Raw genomic sequence first — 21,830 nt, 5'->3', positions numbered from 1 at the left:
ACAACTAATAGGTGAAAAAAAACTAGAGCAATTTATTTTGTAGGAGCAACCTATGCAATATCAACAAAACTGAATGCAGCCAGCCATCTGAATTCATAGCATCGCCATCCTTGTGAAAAGAAATCGCTTACAGACTGGTAAGCCAAAGCTTCCTGGGACAGGATCCCTTTGATCGTGCATCATAAATATTAGATCTTTACAAGAACAAGTGAAATATGGTTTTGAAACTAACAGCTAAATTCTCTAGCTTTCTTTATGAATATTATTTGATTTTCAATTCTGGATAGTCCTGCATGTCCTGTATGCATAACAGCTTTTGATAATGCCTTTCCATCTACAATATGTTGAGGTACGATACAGTTCACAGAATTGTTACGGTGTGGATAATTGAGCACTCATGCATCTCTGTGTTTTCCCCATTCAACTGTGAACAGTGGCACAGATGACTCTACATACAGCAGTAGTGGAACAGGAAGGAGCTGTGTGCAAATCACCTGTTTCAGTCTGGGACTTTCCAGCTCCTCTGTGTGCTCTGTGTGCTGGAAGCATTACAATAAAACCTTCTTTTCATTAACACATGAACTAATATTTTCACATATATATTTCAAACATTTTTTAAACAGATAAAGAAATAAACCAAAGGAGTATAAAAATCATATTTAATTTAATTTAAGAGGGAGCTTTCAGTGATTGTTGCTTAGAAGAAGGCTTTAGGACAGCTGTTGGAGTTTCATGAAAACCTGTAACCTAAACGTTATCCAACTTATTACTGTAAGAAATTTAAATACTTTTAATATACATTAAAGAGTTTGGGATTGATTTTTATCTTAGTAGAGACAACTGTTTGGTCTGCAGCCAAACAGTTTCTGCTGCAATTTAACCTTTAAAAAAAAGCCTGGCTTTTGGTGGTCCAAAATCTTAGGCACTTAAAAATCCCAGCTTCCAGACCAGCTATTTATCACTTATGAAAACTAATCCTGAAGAAGTCATTATAAAGGAACGTTTCTCCGATACGATACGGGAGACCAACTGGAACTGACTTCACCAAGCATCACATATCTCATTTATAAATCATTACAGTCAGAGGGGATCAGCTATTGAATTTTAAATATTCTGGAAACATACATTATAAATTGAAATGCTCTTAGAGCTGTGCTAGGGTTTGTGAAATGCCAGAGGAAGTGTTTTGAGCACTTGCACTGACATCATAGGTCAGACTCTCCTGCTATTCACATTAGAGTTATGGCAGTATTTGTGAAACTGTGTTTGTGTGGGTGGATGGTCTGCACATTTTAATGTCAGGGTTCTACATAGATAGCGTAGGGGAGTAGTGACTTGGTCAGCATTCCTGTGCCTGTGGGGATCCCTCCTTCTCTTGGGAGATCCACCCAAGTCAGACAGGCAGCGATGAGAGATAAATGAGTATCAGCCTCCTCTGCTCTGTCCGTATGGGAAAACCAAATTCCAGGAGTCAGACAGGGTGTTTGTGATGTCTATTTGCAGAGGGAGGCTCTGGGTATGTCATACCTCTTGAAACAGACATCCTCTGAGTGTTCTCCACATCGTCCCCTGTTCAACTGGCTCCAGGTGTGAATCAATGCAGTCACTGTACAGCCAACCACATTCCTCTGATCAACTAACAAAACTGCTCTGATTTTTATAAATTAAGCCTACCATGGAGCACTGGCTTGCCACACCCATCCGTCAGTGCCTTTGAGATCCACACCCTTGTACACTTTGTTTTGAAAGTACGGATATGTGGCGAACTCAGTTTGGAATCACCTAGCTTTGACTATTTAATGGGGTCACTTCACTTTAGACAGCAAGTTCAAACTCCAAAGCACATTCATCTTTGTAGCATAGTCTTCAAGTAGTATACTACTGTTGGATGCTACAGCCAAAAGTCTCAGCAACAAACAGGTGACGACAACATGGCCAGGCAGCTTACCCATACAAGGCCTTCCAACTCCCTGTGACCGATACCCTCTTGGACACACACAGCGGTAACTCCCTCGCATGTTCTCACAGATCTGGCTGTAGTGGCACTGATGGGTTCCGTCACGGCACTCATTGATGTCTGCAAGCAACAAGGCAAGAGCAAGCTTTTCTTGAAATTTCCTACAGCTTTAAATTCCTTAATGTGTAATGAATGCAGTTAAACCACAGCGAGTTTGGCTCTCTACATAGATCTGGTACCTCTGAACAACTCGGTACCATGATCAGCAATTACTCTGTAACAGCACGCTACAGATCTGTGAAATAATCTGCATTTCACAATCTGAAAGCAGATTTTGAGCAGATGTGCAAATTTTTCAAACTGTATAGGGTTTACTTTTTCCATTAATTTTCAAAACATTTAATTTAGTTTCCAATTCTCGTAGCTGCTCTGTCCAAATAAATATAATCTAGAAAATTTGGAAGTGGTAAGGATATGTCTATTTCTCTATCATCAGTTAATATAAAGAAAATTTAAATGCCTGTGTCCCCACAAATCAGAAGGTCAGTGCAAATTCTAGTAATTGGCAATGGACTACAAAGACTTTTCTTTCAGAAACCATCCGTTGTTGTCCCTGTGCTTACCATCACCATACAGTACACTAGGTTTCTACTCACCAATACAAGTTCCGTTTTCTGCTTTGGTCATTCCATTTGGACACAGCTCAATGCACTTGTAGCCACCACGGGTGTTTTTGCAAAACTGATTGGGCCTGCATACATTCTGCCTGCATTCATTTATATCTTATTTAAAAAATAAAAGCAAAGAAATCAGGAATGGAAATGAACTCCTTATGCTCAATTCCTAAAGAACAGCATAATCTAGTTGCGATCATACTACATGCATGCATCTGGAAGCATTTCATGTACATTTATCAGTCAGCTCAGTTCCCTCTTCCTCTAGATTTCAGTGCTGCTTTACAAATTCAAGAATACATACTAAATATGTCATTCTGAGATGGAGTTACATTCACAAAGGGCTTGGATAAAGTTGCATATAGGAACAAGTAAGTGTTTAACTATTTCCATTGAGAAGAAGGAAAGAAATTTCAAAACTAATTCATACCTATGCATTTTCTGCCCTTCGGCTGGTATCCTGGATCACAACCACAGTGGAAACTTCCTATGGTATTGAAGCAATGCTGATGACAGGAGTTGGACTCTTGACACTCGTTAATATCTGTTGGAAAGACAAACTGTTGATGTCATCATTGTGAGTCTCCTTATCATCATTTAGATAAACTGCGTTTTGGTTTAGACAATGTTCCAGGCTCTGTTTTCAGCTTAGTTATTACGCTACATTCAGAAGTGAATTCTTCTGTCATCATCATAGAAGAAGGTGCACATGGGACACAAAAGCAAGATTTTAATTCATTCCTAAAATACATTGCTAATACTGAAGATTTACAGACACCTCAGGTGGAGATCTTTCAAAAAGTTACATGAAAGATTCAGTTTGCTACAGCTAACACCAAAGCCGAGGCTGTGCCGTACCCTGGCAGCTGAGCCCATCCGCCGCCCTCCGGAAGCCGGTCCTGCAGCGCAGCACGCAGTGGTATGAGCCTGCGCTGTTCTCGCAGTCCTGGTCAGTGTGGCAGCTGTGCCTGCCCAGTGCACACTCATCAACATCTGTAGGTAAAGAGAAGCTGTAAACCTCACCATGGCACGACACACAGACTGAGCAACATCTTGAACATGAGCAACTATGAAATACATGACTGCAAATCTATTCATAAGTCAAATAATTAGAACACCAATCATACAATGACCAAATGGTCCAGCCTGAAGAAAACATCTCTCCATCCTGACGTGCTGTGGGGCTCTGTATCCTGCCTGCCCGTGGCAGCTCCCCTTACCCTGGCACATTCTCCCATCTGCAGCAATCGTGAGGCCTCTTGGACAGGAGCAGTGGTAGGATCCCATGGCATTGTGGCAGGTGTGGCTACAGGGATTTTGCACAGCACATTCATCTTCATCTGCAGGAAGGAAACGTTTGAAAAAATGTTTACAAGAACAAGACATAACACCATTCAGAGGAGCTGTATGTCTGTGCGCCCCAGGCTAGAGCTAGCACTTAGGTAGCTTCACAAACAGCGTCACATTCTCCTCCATAGCAGGCTGACCTCAGCACCTCGCCACTCCCACTCTGTTCCTGCACTGAGAGAGCAACATGTGAAATGCCCCTTTGCAGGATGCCCACGTTACATCTCACAAATATCCTTTGCTTGAATGGCCAGAGTCCCAGTGGTCAGCAGAGCTATACTAGGTAGCTGCTGGCACACACATCAGGAAACCATGCTGTCATCCCTGGGCACTTTGAGAAAGTGAGCAAGGCCTGAACCTGGGAATAAGAGCATGAAAGTGCTATGATAGAATTTCAACTTGTAATCACAATAACCAACCCCTTGAAGCCTCCATTATTACATCTCACTGCTATACATTAAGGGGATTAGAATTCACACACAGTAGAGCCTTCATGTCTAATTTAAGATTTTGCTTCTTGCTTTTATCAGATGACATACAATAGGCTCCTCAGGATCCTGCTTGCAGTCGATCTGCAGGATGGGTCACTGCTGTGGTAATGAAGGTTTGACAGTCTCTTTCTTAGAATCTCTTTGCAACAGAATAGATGGAACTCAGTGCTCTATTTAGACTTCTTAGACAGACTTGCCAGGATTGTTACATTTTCTGTATTACAAGTTTTGAACACATACTTTTTTACCGAAAATATTGCAAGTAGAAAAATAGTTTAGCAGCTGTATTTTCAGCTTTCCTGATTTTAAAATTTCCATCAGGAAATTTTCCTTATTAATTCCATTAATTTTTAAACTTTTGAGGGGCAATGAATTAAGTCCACATAGCCATATCAAATATTGCTCCCTGAAGCAAACATGACTCAGTCACCAAGAGGAGACAGCTAAAAAGCTCATAACTTTCTTTTCACATTTACTACCCAAGCAACAGCTGTTTTTCAGTGGGCTGCTCCCTAGGCTGCCAGCGCTCGTCCCTCTCCTCACAGAGTGCTCCATTACTCTGCAGGCTCAGCGAGCACAGCCGCTCAGCAGTCCCACTTTGCATCACAATGCCGATGGAAGGCTGCCTGGGAACTGCTTCTGAGCTCTGGGCCCACACCTGTCCATTGGTGGCAGCTTCCACTTCTTGGAGTGCTCTGCACACTCAGGAGCTCTGAATAAAAGGGATGAAGATGCTGCTGCCTGATTACGTATTAAACTTGTCACATCATTACCTGTACAGTAAGGCCCAGATGAGTCGAACTCAAACCCAGCAGGACACTGGTTGCTATGATCTCCTATATGGTAAAAGAAGCACATGTTACTTGTGGATGAAAATAATGCTGTATTACGAAGAAAATCCTTTAATATTAGGAATTGCAGCCCAGCTGTTATGAATAAAGGATCCTCAAATCTTTCAGGATAGCTTGTTCTTCTTGGACATTAAAATTCACTGTGGAAGAACAGAAGTACAGACTCATATCAATGGAAAATTCTCATAGAGCCTGCTGGAAATCCACATGCATTTTACTCTACACTTGTACCTTGAAAAAATGATCCAATAAAGATGACATTTTTTAAAACGCAGCATATTAATTGTTGGAGAAAATAAGTCATTTTCTAAAAGCACAGCCAGATTTAGACATAGACATAATTTGCTCTGGAGACTTCCTTTTATCAGGCCTATTTTTTTTTTTTTCATGGAAAAGAAAATCTCATTTGACTTTCAAACTCCTCAGTGAATTCATAGCCTGGCAACAGGGAAAAAACCTTATTTTACTGTATTTGAAAGACTGAGATAGGCAGTCCCACTGCCTTGTTTACTTTCAAACCTCAGTTATTTCATTTGAAAAACACTGAGCTGAAAGAAAAAAACATGCTTAAGTACTATACAAGAACATTGCTACTGACTAATAATGACTTCTCTAAGGAAGACTCACCCACTTGAATACGCTCTGTTCCTTCAAATCGTGTAGGTAAAACGCCAGCAGAAGCCAGCAGCTAGTGGTGGGGCAGCAACAAAGCTTGGTGCCTCAGGCCAAGGTTCCACGAGCTCACTACCTCTCAGGCAGCAGCAGGTTTAGTGAATTATGTAAGCAGTGTCCACCCAGCGCTGCGTAACTGCACACCAGGCACAGTATCTCATCTGCCTTTAAAAATTTCCACAAAGTGTCAAGAAAGTTTTCAAGCTGAGCTCAGCATCGTGTTTTCTGTATGTTTTAAATACTTCTCTAGAAGAACAATCTTCACAATTACTTGCAAAACTCCACACTAAAGCGGTCAAAATGTCCCATGTTGTTCTGCCTCTGTAGCCTCATTACCAAGTTACATCCGTATGGGCTTTGGAGCAAGAAGAAAATCCTCTGGAACAACTATGCAAAGTAAAACCCTACCAACACCATCCTCTACTCAAAAGGGAAACGAGGGAAATTTTGGGGAAGGAAAGGTACACAGATGGAAATGGACAATATTTGAGGCTGCCTATTTGAAGCTACTGCTCATGCTAGGAGTTAACATCAGCAATGGCAAACTGAGATCATCCATGGGAACTGCAGAGGAACAGAAAGTGCAAAATGCAGGAGCTTTTATATGTTAATCCATAGGTTTATTAATGAGACATACAGGTCCCAGGATCTACAATAAAGTTAACTCAGTGAGCAGTTCCTCTTTCAAAGCCATAACTAGTTTTGAGAATAAAGGCAAGGAATGCTAGTAAATCAGTATGTTATTGCTGATTTTTTTGTAACAGACTTGAACAATACCTTTTGAAATGGAAGCGTGGATTTTAAAAGCCAAAGTTTCTTCCAATGGGTTGTACTCTGTTGTGATAGAGGAAGCATGGAGGGTTTCCACCAAAAAAGGCATTTTTCCTTTAGTATGATCATAGGTAATAGTGTGGTTCCATGTGTAGGGAACACTAACTCCATCCACAGCAAAGAGGCGAGTGGAATGGGCATACAGCTGCCCGGGGCCGATCTGAATGTAGTCTTCTGTGTAATCCTGAAACAGCCAATATCAGCCACTGAGTGCAGCTAACAACACTGTGCTCTTCGTATTTTGAAGGAGCATATGATACATTCTGAAAATTGTTTTCCTCTTAACAGCTAAACAAACTGTATTGCACACAACATGTCTTTTTTTTTAAAACCCTTAATTTGCCTGCTGAATCTTATCAGCATCTGTTATTTTTCCTTTGATAAGAAACAGGCTGATGACACTGATGATGGAAGTTACAGTAGAGAATATCTTACAAAAACTAAACAGATTGGTCAAAGCAATCTTTTGAAGTCTAAATATTTTTGTATTCTAAATCAGATTCTGAAAACATGCTAAATAAACAACCAGAGAAAAGACACATTTAGTGGAAAATAGTATAAATTTTGGGGATGCTACTTACAGCAATGTATGAAAATATTGAAAACTTGATATATATTTTTTGCACTGTGGGATATGTTTCATCTGGTTACCTACCAACTGAGTACCAATTATATAAAAACAACTTTAAAGAATAATCTTTCTTTCCCAGTAAAATCAGTTATGAATGATTCTAATCATTGATTCTAATCCAAAATTTTCATACCATGCATTATAGCAAGCAAAATGTTCTTTATGCCTTACAGTGAATGAACAAGGTAGAAAACCAATCCTTTTGTATTAGGAGTACAGGTCAGTGACAGAAGCTTTCTTACTATTAGCAATATCTTACTATCAGTATACCTTTTAGAAATGAGAGGTAGAACAACTCAGGAGTGAGACTGTCATGCAAACTATCCTCTCCCATCATTCCTGAAGAAGTTTGAGGATGTTTCTTTTTTAAAGCCAATTTTGGATATTCTGCCTCTTTCAGAGGAATTGTGTAACAATATTGTTTTACATAAAATAGATCAGCACAAGATAAAGTTTTGATGCTATGGCAGAGAGAAGAGCATGTTGTTACCAACCTGCACCATGACAGCATGCAAGATAAGAGTACACAAAATGCCCTATGATGTAATCTCTTAAAATTTTATCAGCCACAAAAGCATTCTAACAGACTATGTATAACTGCAGCTGCATACAAATAATTAGTAACATTCTGAAGCTTTTGCAGGGTGCCATGGCATAAAAGAGCTGATGTTATCCTCCAGAAAAGCCATAAAATCAGGCAGGCACCTCTATTAAAAGACACATAGCTCTACTAAAAGCCTCACTCAACATGCCTAACTGTGGTATGTGGCCCCAAAGACAGTTCCATGCCTCCTTCTAACACCTAAAAATCTTGAGTGACCATTCTTATTTTTGTGAGGCATCTTTTAGCTTTTAAGGGCAATATTAGCACTTGTCAACTGAACTAGGTATTAAATAAGTTATGCACAGTAGAACAGTTGTCAGGACTTAATGCCTACCTCTTTAATACAGATGAGAGAGGAAGTGTACAACAATGAAAGAGAAAAGGCTGGTATCTGAGAGTGGCTTTACCTTCATGTTAACATTAGCTAGTGGCTGCAGCTGCAGAACATGGCCATTTACAACAACATCCAGCAGTAAGGCTCCATCTGAATCCAAACCCCGGGCAATGTGAGTTACTCGCAGAACCTCTCCTGTGAATTTTAGAAGCATGCAGATTTATAAAGCATCCTAACTAGGGACTCCTGTAAGCCAAGGACTATCTGAATTAGATCACTTGACTACTTATCTCACGCTAATATTTTTATAAAGCATACCATGCCTATAAAATAAGCATTATTTGTTCTCAATTAAAACTCTGTACTGCTGTATTTAAAACTCTGAAAGCCACAGGCACTCAGGAAATAGCAGCATAAACATTAAGAAACAAAATTTAGCACTGGTGATGAGATTCTTTTAAAGGGATGCAGTATCTATCACGCTTGCTGGTAAGAGATGGTGCATCACCAGTCGCAAATTCCACTTGGGTTTCTCTCTTGAATATCGCGTCAGTGAGTGTAAATCCATTCATTGCTTCTCCAATTTCTTTTGCAGTTGTCCAATAGACTGGGCTCAGAATAGAAACAAGCTTTCTCAATGCTGGACCTGAAAGAAATCCAATGTGATATCTGAGGGCTTTTTCCCAAAGCTAAGTCCTCCTCCCCCCCTCCCCCCATCAGCAAGAGCTGACTATGAAGCCAAAATAAGAATATTATCTAAAATGTGAGTAACCCGTAAGATTAAAACTATGAAAAAATCAGAGGATGTACAGATATTAATGTTAATATTCTAAGAATAAGTACTGAAGATTCCTTTTTTCTCTCGATCTGAAAAGTAGATCAGTTTCTCCAGTGACCCCTGATAAAACGAAGTAGTGAAAACTAGCACTGCACAGAATTCAACCTGGTTCCAGAAAAAATAAAAGTGATAAAAAGAAGTAAAAAGCCCACCAAGGCTCCGAGGGATGCTTGTAATCTTTGCTTGTATTACTCTAGATTCAGAGTTCAGGCTGTCTGTTACTGTGACATTCAGGAAAGCAATTCCAAACTCAATATTGTTGATGCTTCCAATGATGCTGCCTTGGGCACGTGAAGGCCCACCTGTGCAGAAGAAGAAAGGAATGAAGGAAAAAAAAACAAACACGATGGCTGATATTATGGGAGAGAGAAAAGCCAGAAATATTGCCCATGTGGGTATTTCTGCTTATATTACTGCATCAATTGCAACAGTCAAGCTCGCAACCTGCAGATAACAGTGTGGTGTTTATATATGATCTGAGATACATGCACGGTAACACAGGAACCGCCATGTATCCACATCTCTGAAAAGCAGCAATTGTCTAAGAGCATACACTAGTGCTGCGTAACAGGTTACAACAACAACAAATTTATTCAACTGCAGTTGCAGAGGAGATGTAAGCCAAGAAAATGAACCAGCTTGATTAGGAGTGCAGCAGTCTTTCACAACACTCCCATAACACATAGGCTGAAAATCAACTCACCAGGACATGCTTGATTATTACACCTGGATATCTGGGAGGAATCTCCAAGACAAGGATGGCCATGATATAGCGGGGCAGGATTCCTGCATAGGCGTGTTCGGGTCTGCTCTCCTCCGCCACAAGAAGCAGAGCACTGGCTCCATGTCTGCCATGGCCCCCAGTTTCCATTCACTAAAGAAAGAGAGAATGAGGAAAGTTCACTTAAAAAATTTTAGGCTGCATCAGTAATGCTTTTGTGTCATTAGTTTTTGACAGAACTAATGTGACAAAGAAAAGAAATGGTATCACAAGAAGAGACCTATAAATCACCCACTTCCCAACTTCTGTCAGCTACCACTACAAGAGGTTCTATAAGGATTCCTTCTGCCAGTCTCTCTGTGTCTGCCCCTGAGAATGTCAAGGCTACACAGAACTGGCGGTGAATGGAGTCAAATCCAGCTAGTGATCGGTCACAAGTGGTGTTCCCCGGGGGTTTGTACTGGGGTCTGTCCTGCTTAATATCTTTATTGGTGATCTGGAATGAGGGGATTGAGTGCACCCTCAGTAAGTTTGCAGATGACATCAAGTTGGCTGGAAGTGTTGATCTGTCTGAAGGTAGGAAGGCCATACAGAGTGATCTGGACAAGCTGGATAGCTGGGCTGAAGCCAATGGGATGAAGTTCAACAAGACTAAGTACCAGGTCCTGCACTTTGGCCACAAAAACTCCAGGCATCACTACAGGCTTGAGGCAGAGTGGCTGCAGGACTGTGTGGAAGAAATTGACCTTAGGGTGTTGGTCAGCACTCAGCTGAAAATTGAGCCAGCAGTGTGTCCAGGTGGCCACGAAGGCCAATGGCATCCTGGCTGGTATCAGCAAAGTGCAGCCAGCAAAGCGGGGAAGTGACTGTCCCTCTGTAGCCCTCATGGTTTCACGTGTCATGGTTTCACGATTTTTCGTTATCAGTATTCCACATCATAACATCATGTAATGCACTGGGGGTTTGACTGCTGATGCTCAAGTTCCGGGTGCCTGTCCAGAGGAGAAGAAAAGCTACATTTCCCCAGGGGGCTTTGCGGTCAGCGAGGAGATATAACTCCCAGCAAGGTCATCTGATGTTCTCTTCTTTGCCTGCGCTGCTTCGCTTGCGCTTCTCTGCCTGCGCTTCTCTGGACTGCGCTTCTCATCTCAGCGTTGTGGTGAGGCCGATCCACCTTCAATTTCACACACTCTCTCTCTCTCTCTCCTTATAAAATTCTGCTGATACCATATTTAGTAAATTAGTTTGTTTCACCTCAGATTGTTGCCACTGTTTTCAATTATTTCGGGGTCCCCTATTTTCCTTTTCCGGGGGCGCGGATCCGCAGATCCCTCCGCCCTTCTAGTCACGGAACCGGACCGAACCAGCCCGTAAACCGTTGACACCCTGGTGAGGTCACACTTCGAGTGCTGTGTTCAGTTTTGGGCCCCTTATTACCAGAATGACTTTGACACTGTGGAGCACGTCCAAAGAAGGGCAATTAAGCTGGTGAGAAGTCTGGAGCACAAGTCTTATGCGGAACGGTTGAGGGAACTGGGACTGTTTAGGTTGAAGAAAAAGAGGCTCAGGGGAGACCTCATTGCTCTCTACAACTGCCTGAATGGAGGTGGTGGTGAGGTGGGGGTCAGCCTCTTCTCCCATATAACTAGCAATAGGAACAGAGGAATGGCCTCAAGTTGTACCAGGGGAGGTTCAGGTTGGACGTAAAGAAAAATTTGTTCTCCAAAAGAGCGGTCAGGTGCTGAAGTTGGCTGCCCAGGGAGGCTGTGGAGTCATTGTCCTTGGAGTGTTAAGAAACGTTTAAATGTTGTACTAAAGGACATGGTTGTGTAGAGAAATACTGTAGGTGGATGTAACCATCCATTGGATGATCATGGAGGTCTTTTCCACACTTGGTGATTCTATGATTTCAAGATTAATAAGCACAGTCAAATGGATGCAGATCTATCAAAAATCAGTTCATACAGAAGAGCTGTCATCCTTTCTGTTTGTCTCTCATTAGAGGAACATCCCAACTGCTCAGAGCTTTGGGAGCACCATTCTTAAAAAGAATTATCTGAAACTGCCTGGGTATAAAATTGATGGAAGATTACAACAAACCAAACAAGCCATAAATCTCAAAAATAAAGAAAACATGTTCTGCTGATCCAAACGCTCACAAGAGATCAATTAGATTTGGCCAAATTACACAGGAAGGGAAGAAGTCTCCAAAGCACGGCCTCAATAACAATGGCTGACATGCTGAGAATGTATACAGAGCATGAACAGAGTATCTGGAGATGTCTTATCAGTTGGTACTGACAGTTGCTCAAAACTGAGAAGGAGAAGGTAACAAAGAAAAGTTTCACATAACCATCAGCCAAATTAAATATTAACCAGGGAAATACCAAGAAACTTTTGAGTAAAATGAAGTCAGTTTGAAAAGTGGTACTGGATTTACATGGAAAGGTTTTGGTAGCAGGGGAGGCTGCCCTGTATCAGAGCAGAGCCAGCTCCAGCTGTAGCGCAGGTCGCCCCCTGCAACCCGGGGCACCATGTGGAGCAGTGCAGCCCTGGAAGAGCCCACGGTGCAGCAAGTGGATGTGGCCTGCAGGAGGAGCCCCAAGCCGGAGTTGCAGCCGTGGGGAGGGCTGGGCGAGCTGCCGCCTGTGCGGCTGTGCTGGAGCGGCGCCTGAAGAGTGGGCCCCGTGGTACAGACATGTTCTGGAACAGTTTGGGAAGGACAACATCCCACGGTACGGACCCAAGCTGGAGCAGTGCTTGAAGAACCGCAGCCTGTGGGAAGTCCATGGGATCAGTTCGGAAAGAATGGCATCCATGGGAGGGACCCCATGTGCAGCAGGGGCAGACCGCAGAGAAGCAGCAGAGATGGGAGAATTACAGACTGACTGTAGAACCCCGTTCCCTGCTCCCCTGTGCTACTTGGAGGGAGGAGGTAGAAGACGGATGGAGCTAAGATGTTTTTAGCTGGATTTAGTTTTCAATGCTCTAGTTTGCTATTACATAATTAGCAACCAACTATATTGATCTCCCTATGCCGAGTCTGTTTTGCCTGCGACAGTAATTGGCGCGCGATCTTCCTGCTCTTATTTCAACACACAAGATTTTTTTTCCATCTTATTTTCTCCCCCTCTCCTTCTGAAGTGGGACAGCGTGGTGGTGAGTGCTGAGCTCCTACCGGTCCTGAGTCACCAAAGAAGTAGAAATACGCATGAAGAGCTGTGGCTGTGGGAAGAAGCCCAGGTAAGATGAGGGTAAACAACCAAAGCAAACTGGGCTCAGCGCTACCAGAAGTTGTCCCACTGGTCTCATCATCTCTCAGTGGAGTGTTCTTCCCCTGCACACTGCGAGCAGCACACACCCAAGCCAGGAGGGTGACTGCAGGGGGCAATAAGCCCCCGCACACCCACAGCCTGGGGGTGAAGTGTGGCCTGGTTAGGGGCTTTGTTACCGCAGTGCTGGTCAGCAGGGTGTTGAAGTGGCACACCTACGCACAAAGTTACTGCATTACCTCCACGATGAAGGTATGAAGGTATGCACAGAGGAGGGATTTAATGATTTATTATATAAAAAATATTAGTCATTTAATTAAAACCCTTTTCTAGGATGAATTACGGAAGGAAGCTTAGACATTTGTAGGTGTTTAATAAGTCTCTAGCATAGTGGTTTATATCCTGTATTGCCAGCACTGATCCTGAATGTGTAAGGTCACTGATTCTTGTGTTAATAAATCATTTAACTGCTTTGATCATAGTTTGATTTAAAACACGTGGATTAGCATCCTTCCCTGCTCCTGGAATAAGTTACGGAAGTTTGCTGGGAGCCTCATAAACTGTATTTACCATAAAGCAAAAGCAAAATTATTAGGTTTACAGAGATTTTCATATACTCTTCCCTATTAAGGATTATTCTAACTCATTTTGGTAAAATCTAGCATGTGAAAAAGGAAATCATGGTAGGTGATGGTCATTAGAAAAATGAGAGTGGATTTCTAGGTCGTATGAAATTGCAAATAATGAAAGGAATGTTCTGCATTCCTCTTACAGCACAACCATCCCACATGTTCTGTGTGACATGCAACACTATGGAGGCACTCACCAGGGCACAAGTCAGTGCCACACCGCTGGATCTGCATGTCAGCCCCTGCACAGGCCCTGCCGCCGCTGCTGGGGTGAGGGCTGTCACAGCCCCGGTACCGCCTTGCCTGCCCGCCATTGCACGAGCGGCTGCACGCTCCCCAGCTGCCCCACGGGCCCCAGCTGCCATGAACTGGGAAAATAAATGTCAGATTTTATGCAACTTTCCTTTAATAGTACATAATAAAAACAGACATTCAAGGTAGGAAAATATTCCCATTGAACCTTTTTTTCCCTTTTGAACCTTTTTTTTTTTTTTTGTAAACAAAAAGCAAAAGCCAGACTTAAAGATCAAGTTATTTTGTCCAGCATTCAGTGATTTCTTGGTGTGCAATAACCAACTCCAGAACACCATAGCTCATTAAGTGACTAATGCAGAAAGCATGCAGCACATCTCACTAACAAAGCAAGTCACCAGATCATGGTGTGAGTTGCAGAGTTCAGATCTGCAATACTTTGTGCCTGGACAACTGTGACTTTACAGAGGTGCACAACCAGGTCAGCTTGATAACTGATGACCTTGGAGGCCTTTTCCAGACCATGTGATTCTGAGTTTCTGAGACCTCTGACAGTCTTGCAGGTGCTTATGCACTAGCTGCTGCTGGTTTGTGTTCCCAAGAAGTGTTTAAAATGCCCCAGTCTTGCTGAGAGATGGAGAGATTATCTTGCCAGGCATCAAGTGCCATCTGCCTGTGTTCAGATTCCCTGATTTTTCTGCATATATTGGGAGTACAAATGTGATTTGTGGACGCCTTCCTTCCTCTCATCCACCCCTACAAATCCATCTCAAGTGGACAAGCAGCCTAACTGAAAGCACTCACCAGGACAAGGATCACTGTTGCAAAAATCAACTTGTATGTCATTTCCTTCACACCTGTGACCTCCAAACTGTGGGGCTGGGTCTGAGCATTGGCGTGTTCTCTGACTGCTGCCTCCACCACAGGACACAGTGCAGGCACTCCAGCTGCCCCATTGGGCCCACTTCCCGTCCACTGATAAGAAAGGCACAGCAAGGAACAGTTACAGCCTCTGATGTTGGAGATAAAGTGAGTCAGAGTTACATCAGCGTGACACTGATTGCTGTACATTACTGACCCTCCCTGTAGAAGATCTCAGATACACAGGGGTTTCTACATATGGATTTTCAGGAGTGAAAGCTGCAGAACAGCACAGTCTATAGATAAGTTGTGGTCCTACTATATTCATGGTCAGGGATCACTGAGTCCTCATGCTCAGCCATTCCGTTAGCTTTAGATATTCATGCATGAAGTAGCCCCTGAAATCACCACATTGGGCAGACTAATTTAACAGTCAAGGATTCAGGATGCTGCATAATGGAGGGGACACAAGGACTGAAGAAGAAATCCCACATGTTAGGGCTACAGAGGAATGTTGAAGACTGGGAGGGACCTCTGAGAATAGAAGGCTTGAATGGAATTTTTTCAGGGATTACAGTTTTAGAACTGAAAAGCGTTAGATATAACTTAAGCAGAATTTGGAAACTGCCATTTCGTCTATCTGACACATCTTACCTGGGCAGCGCCTCTTGCTGCAGACCTGCCTCTGCACATCAGGCCCGTGACAGTGGGACCCACCATGTGAGGGAGGGGGGCTGCTGCAGAGCCGCAGCCGCGTCTGGGTGCCTTTCCCACAGCTCTCGCTGCATGGGCCCCACGGAAGCCAGGAGCTCCACTCACCATCAACTGCAAAGTCAGCACAGCCACACAACTGTTTAAACCATACAGCTGCTTTAACTTGACATTACAGCTACACAGCCGATGGCAAAATAAACAAAACAAACAAAAGTAAAAAAAAAAAAAATCACTATCTTATAAAATATCAATAAATAAAATAGTCTGAATAAGCTCTTAAAAAACCTTTGCTTTGAGCAACAGCTGAACCAGATGAGAAGTTTCCAAAAGAGAGATCCTTTCCTTTTCATTTCCTGAATATATCTCCTCACTTGATTAGAGCCTTTGAACAGCAGAACAGAATGATTTGATCAAATCTGGTGTTAACTGGATGTAACTGCCTTGTGTTAGGCCAAAGGTCTCAGCCTGGGAAGGGCAGGCTAGCAAAAACCTGGCACACTGCCTTTGGTGGGTACCAGTAAGCAGAGGCCAGAATGACTTTGTTAACAAGATCTACAGAAATGAATCTCAAGCTGTGAACGGACACTTAACTTCGTGGCAGCAGCAAAGTCAGGCGAATCGGAAAAATCCATATAATGACAACTCTGCAGAAGGAAACATGCCAGTGGTGATAGGCTATGAATAAACTACATCCTGTCAAATGCAGTAAGTAGTACCAAGACAGGAAAGAAATCGTAACATGCAGCTAGCTAGGAGAAACACATGTGATTGAAAATTTCAAAAGCAGAGGAAAATTACCACTAATTTCTTAAATTCTTACTAGTGTGCTTTATACGGCCTTTATTTTTTCCATTTTAATAGGCTTTGTGGGGTAGGTTTAGAGTAGCAAATACAACTCTGTGAGCAGATGGTCCACATCAAAGAACAAAATTAGCATTTTTACTGAGTGGGGAAAAGAAAGAAATTGCTGAAAAAAAGCCCCTTACACAGCCAATTCTACAATAACTTCTCTTACCTGGACAAGGCCCAACTTTGCACATGATGAAATCCACAGCACTGCCATTGCATGGCTTCCCACCGCGCTGGGCTGGTGGGTTACTGCAGGTTCTGGTTCTGGTCCTATTCCCTTCTCCACAGCTCTTTGAACACTCCTCCCAAAGCCCCCATTCAGACCAGTTGCCATCAACTAAGAAACAGAAATTTTCAGCTTTAATTTAAATACTTTAAAACAAACAAACAAACAAACAAACAAACAGAAAACTGTGTGTGCTTAAATTTCCTTTCCACAAAACTCAAGATGAATTTCACTCTGCCAGAAAAATCCATTTGTCATTAAGGTCCGTGGTGAAAATGGTATATTACTGAGGTATCTGACATAAGGCAAATTAAAAATATCAATCTATTAAATACCTGGACATGGCTTGTTGTGGCAGCTGCGCACATCTGTGTCAGGCCCCTCACATGGTCTCCCACCATTTGCTGGAAGGGGGTTGTTGCATCTACGAGCGCGCTCCTGAACACCCTGACCACATGTTACGCTGCAAGGTTGCCATTCAAGCCAATCCGAAAATCCACCGTGCACTGCAGTGGGAAAAATGTGCTCTGTTGGGAACGTGTACTTATGATGACAGCTCTTAGACTGAGAGAGGAAAGAGCAAAATGTACTTCAGAGGCCACGCCTGGAAATCCAACCTGCTTCATGTCCTCACTACTGCAGAAATTTATTAATTCAGAAATCACCTCAGATGCTCTGAAATAGTTTATGTTCCTAAATGCTTTTCTTCAGAGACACGATTATATACATTCTAAGGATGGGATCAAGTTCAAGATCTTTCATTATTATTTATGTACAGCTAGATGAGTGCAATCAGAGGAACAAAACAGCATGAAGCACAAACCCACTAAGACATCTCAGAACAGGTCTAACATGCACCTAATTCGTACATGGAAGGGATAAGATAAAGTCTTGTTGTTACTGTCAATTAATATGGAAAAAATGGAATCTACTAGTTTGAAAGTTATTGCCCTGCATTTGGTGCACCTACCCTGGACAGTCAGTGGAACTCTAACAAGCACAGATCCCATTAGATTCCTCGCTACACACTCATATTCAGATGTATCTTCCTTCTGTGCTGCAATGATATGCAGGGAGCCATTAGGCAAGACAGTCACCCTGTCATTGCTCACTAGTGGATGACCTTGGCGGGACCATCTGATGGCTGGAGGGGGTTCTCCACTGGCCTGGCAGTTCAGCATTGCTGTAGCACCAGCTTCAACAGTAGTCTGTGCAGGCTCAATGGTGATGACTGGAGGACCTGAAAGAGAAAGGCTTTAGGCAACAGCACATGGGTACATTCTTCCATTATAGTAAGGATTAGAAGTATGGTCAGAAAGGGCAAAACAACCTAGTCTCTTTATTTTGACAGATTATTATCATTGATTTTCCACTGTTAAATGATAGAACACACAAGTTAAAACAACACTGATAAGACTGTTTTTAATGTGTAGCAAACTGAGGGCCAAAGTTGGGACTGGGACAGAGTCTTCCTATATTACTTTTTAAAAAACCTGCTGAAAGATGCTACTAACCATGGACTGAAGGCAACTGAGATATAAGGCACACATCCAGGTTGCTTGAGTCTACTACCTCAACTAGAGAAAAAATTCTATAACCAGTAGAAAAGAAAATCCAAAATATTATTTCTGCAAAACAAAAAATATTGGCATTATTCTCATTGTAACTTTCTCAGTTTAAAGGTCAGGTCTAGTTTAATCTAGTTCTACATACAACTGAGAGAAATGGACCCTTTTCAGAAGGTGATTCATCCCCATCTAAGCTGATTGATGATGAATGAGCTACATCATCATCCATACGCTTTCCTTCCTTGATCTCAGTTGCCAGCTTCATTAATAACAGTGAAAGATGAGATGAATCAACCTAAAGTATAGTGAGGTGCCCAACCTTCAAAACCAACAGGAGCTGCAAATACTGCAAAAGGAGATTACTGCTCTGATTTAGTGGCATGAAGCTTACTCTGAAGGGTGAGTGTTAGACTGCGTTCCACCACACCAGCATCGTTGGTTGCCACACACTTGTAGTCACCAGCATCTTCGTTCTAAAGAACAAAAGGCAAATAGTCTTGTACCCACATGAATATAACAAGGGTTTCAGTTTACCTCATGTGAGTGAATCTGCAGTACAACATGGCATACACTGAATTCTAAAAGGCAAACTGTTAGATTCTACAGTATGCAAGCATATTGCCTTTATTAAGAGATGATACTGTAAATTATCTTTACAGCAATTATTCCATTTTTTATTTCCTTTAATTCAGATCAGATCTCTTTTTTTCCTAAATAGCTCCAAAGAAGCTATTGTTTCTAACTCTACACTAAAACACAGACATGGATTTACAGCCAGGGGGAATGGGGGAAGGGTCTTGTCATTTCTGTTAGGAATTCGGATGTTACAAGGCTTGCAGTTGCTTTTCAGCTGATCTGAATGGGCAGAACCCAAGGTCTTTTAAAGATTCAAAACAAAATTTCCTTTTAATTGGGTATCATCAAGATCCAAATAATGGTATGTCTTTCTGACAATTAAAGGAAATGACAGTTCCCTGATTTTTGTTACAGTAATTTAAGTATGATTCTAGAGTGAATTAAATGAATATTTGTTAAAAGTAAAGCAAACTGGATTAAATATCCAGTCTCACTCTTTCAAAACAATATGATCTGGAATAATTAACTGCAACACAAAAACACATCACAACAGACCAGTGACTCACTACAGTGCCGTAGATAGCAAGAGAACCATTGTTAAGCTGTCGGATCCTCTTGCTAATCTGAATGCCCACTCCTTCTTTGCTCCACTGGATGGTTGGAGGTGGATTCCCTCTGACTTCACAGTTCAGCATAGCATTACCACCCAAGGGCTCAATTCGGCTAGGATGGTAATCCCCTCTGAAGACCGGAGGCTCTAAAAAAACAGTTCGTAGCATACAAATAGGAGAGTCAAAATAAAATACCCTGAATGGAATGGTTCAAAGGAATTGTTCGTCCCTAACTTTAGGACAAAATGTGAATTTCAATCTGTTTCTATTTTGTTCCCATTCATCCAAAGACCAGGTACCAAATAATATGTGACAAATGCACAGACTAAGAGAAGAAGAGCACCTGTGTGGAGAAAGAGTTTGGCATTCTGGTGGACAAATAGCTTGATGCAAATGAGCAGTGTGTGCTTGCAGCCCACAACTGTATCACAAAATTCTTTACTCAGAGGATGCTGAGGCATTGCCACAAGCTGCCTAGAGAAGTTATGGGTGCCCCACGCCAGGAGGTGCTGAAGGCCAGACTGGATGGGCCCCTGCACAGTCTGATTTGGGTGGCAACAAACCCATGGCAAGGAGCTGGACCTACATGATCTTCGAGGTCCCTCCCAACCCAAGCTATTTGATGATTCTGTGATTCTCTGTTAATATGAACATGGCTGCAGGAAACTCTGACAATGATCACAACTGCTGTTATTCATACATACCTCTGACATACACAAAACCAATAGCTCTGATGGAGCCAACTGCATTTTCTGCTGTGCATGCATAGGTACCAGAGTCATCTTTAGATACTCTTCCAATAACAAGTTCACTGTGTCCACTTACAACATCATACTGTGCTGAAGGGAGAACACACAATAAAGGATTACTTTGATGATTTTAAACATATTTCAATAGCTGATATTTCTTAAGACTGTTTGAACTGGTGAGGGGTCTGGAGCACAAGTCTTATGAGGAGCAGCTGAGGGAACTGGGATTGTTTAGTCTGGAGAAGAGGAGGCTCAGGAGAGACCTCATTGCACTCTACAACTTCCTGAAGGGAGGCTGAGATGAGGAGGGGTTTGGCCTCTTTTCCCAGGCAACGAACAGGACCTGAGGCCACAAGTTGTACGAGAGGAAATTTAGGTCCAGATGAGGAGCTACAAGATGTGGTTTAGCGCTTGTGGTAGCAGTGGTAATGGGAGGATGGTTGGACTAGATGATCTTGCAGGTCGTTTCCAACCTTGCGAATCTATGATTCTATGATTCTATGAATTAAAGTGCTATTCAGCAGAAATGGCATCATGCCATTTCATTTCTAAGACTCAGAATTGCACAGAAAAGTCACAGTTATATTTTCCCCTCGTGCACATATTCACAAAAGTTGTCCTTCAATTTCAAGCTTTGTGCATCTATATTCTTTGCACTGCTGAGACTTTCTTCATACTTGAGAGAAATAGCTTTAGTTGTTGGATGTTGAGTAAATGTCATCAAATACTGTGTGTTTTTAATGTGTTACATTATTGGCTACAGAATAGGGACAATTTCTTAATTATCCTTTTTGCAGCAGTGTCTCAGGAGCAATTTAATTACACTATTACCTAATACCTAATATTATAATACCTAAGATATTTATTCCACACTCAATCACTGCCTAACAAGCTTATTAGCTCTAGGTTTTTTCTCTTCCTTATGCTAAGTAAATTGCAGTGCTGTGAAAGGAAAAAATCTAGAACAGAATGACCAATAACTTGATGTTTCCCACCTGGAATGATGTTATTATTAAAAGTCCAAGTTATTTTGGGCACAGGTATCCCAGTTGCTTTGCAAGTTAATCTAAGTTGTTCTCCTTTAGTCAAAGTTACATCTCCAGGCAGTTCAGTAAAAGCTGGGAGTACATGAACAACCAGTGTGACAGTATGTGTGTCTTCTCCAGCAGCATTCTTGGCAGTACAGGTATAAGTGCCAGAATCTTCAGGCTGAAAGAAAAAACGTTGGGGAAATTTCAGTTGTGCTGTATCTTAAGCAATGTTACAGCTAGTAATGGTAGTGAAATATCAAAACATTTGGAAATAGCATTTGGTAGAAAAGTCCATCTGAACTCTTGCTTCCTCTGTTTTTGAAAGATGACCTTACTCTTGTTTTTGTCCATTCTGAGAAGTTATCACTGCAAGTTTTTTGCAGATATTTTACTCAACAATGAAAAATGAAACATTTACAAAGATTTTGAAATATTAACAAGAAAACAAAATAAAATAAGAGACTAACCCATAAACTGGTGAAAATGAAGAGTAGGGTTGCATCACATTCAAGCTAGTCAAGTCACATCTTAAATTTAATGA

At 42.0% G+C, this 21,830-nt stretch overlaps 1 protein-coding gene across 11 annotated transcripts in view; it reads right to left on the bottom strand.

The window, feature by feature from the left end:
• Positions 1-21,830, bottom strand: part of HMCN1 (hemicentin 1) — a 182,579-nt gene that overhangs the window by 6,670 nt on the left and 154,079 nt on the right. For 7 of the 11 annotated variants that reach the window (XM_085232385.1, XM_031554941.2, XM_085232383.1 and 4 more), the window contains 21 exons: positions 21,254-21,467; positions 20,214-20,348; positions 19,465-19,655; positions 18,714-18,795; positions 17,725-17,994; positions 17,090-17,260; positions 16,695-16,865; positions 15,620-15,790; positions 14,909-15,079; positions 14,050-14,220; positions 9,934-10,104; positions 9,383-9,532; positions 8,901-9,038; positions 8,466-8,587; positions 6,770-7,007; positions 5,243-5,305; positions 3,852-3,971; positions 3,490-3,624; positions 3,062-3,175; positions 2,614-2,739; positions 1,949-2,077 (listed from right to left, as the gene is read on the bottom strand). In XM_085232385.1, the coding sequence (XP_085088511.1) occupies positions 1,949-2,077; positions 2,614-2,739; positions 3,062-3,175; positions 3,490-3,624; positions 3,852-3,971; positions 5,243-5,305; positions 6,770-7,007; positions 8,466-8,587; positions 8,901-9,038; positions 9,383-9,532; positions 9,934-10,104; positions 14,050-14,220; positions 14,909-15,079; positions 15,620-15,790; positions 16,695-16,865; positions 17,090-17,260; positions 17,725-17,994; positions 18,714-18,795; positions 19,465-19,655; positions 20,214-20,348; positions 21,254-21,467 (3,253 nt within the window). Of the gene's footprint in view, positions 1-1,948; positions 2,078-2,613; positions 2,740-3,061; positions 3,176-3,489; positions 3,625-3,851; positions 3,972-5,242; positions 5,306-6,769; positions 7,008-8,465; positions 8,588-8,900; positions 9,039-9,382; positions 9,533-9,933; positions 10,105-14,049; positions 14,221-14,908; positions 15,080-15,619; positions 15,855-15,881; positions 16,324-16,694; positions 16,866-17,089; positions 17,261-17,724; positions 17,995-18,713; positions 18,796-19,464; positions 19,656-20,213; positions 20,349-21,253; positions 21,468-21,830 lie in introns of those variants that run through there. The other 4 variants (XM_085232387.1, XM_085232392.1, XM_085232391.1 and 1 more) reach the window with 4 other exon arrangements.

This window comes from Meleagris gallopavo, chromosome 10 (assembly GCF_905368555.1).
Source record: "Meleagris gallopavo chromosome 10, MGAL_WU_HG_1.1, whole genome shotgun sequence".
NCBI lineage: Eukaryota > Metazoa > Chordata > Aves > Galliformes > Phasianidae > Meleagris > Meleagris gallopavo.
The sequence above is the reverse complement of the archived record's forward strand: the minus strand, read 5'-3'. Positions and strand labels throughout refer to the sequence as shown.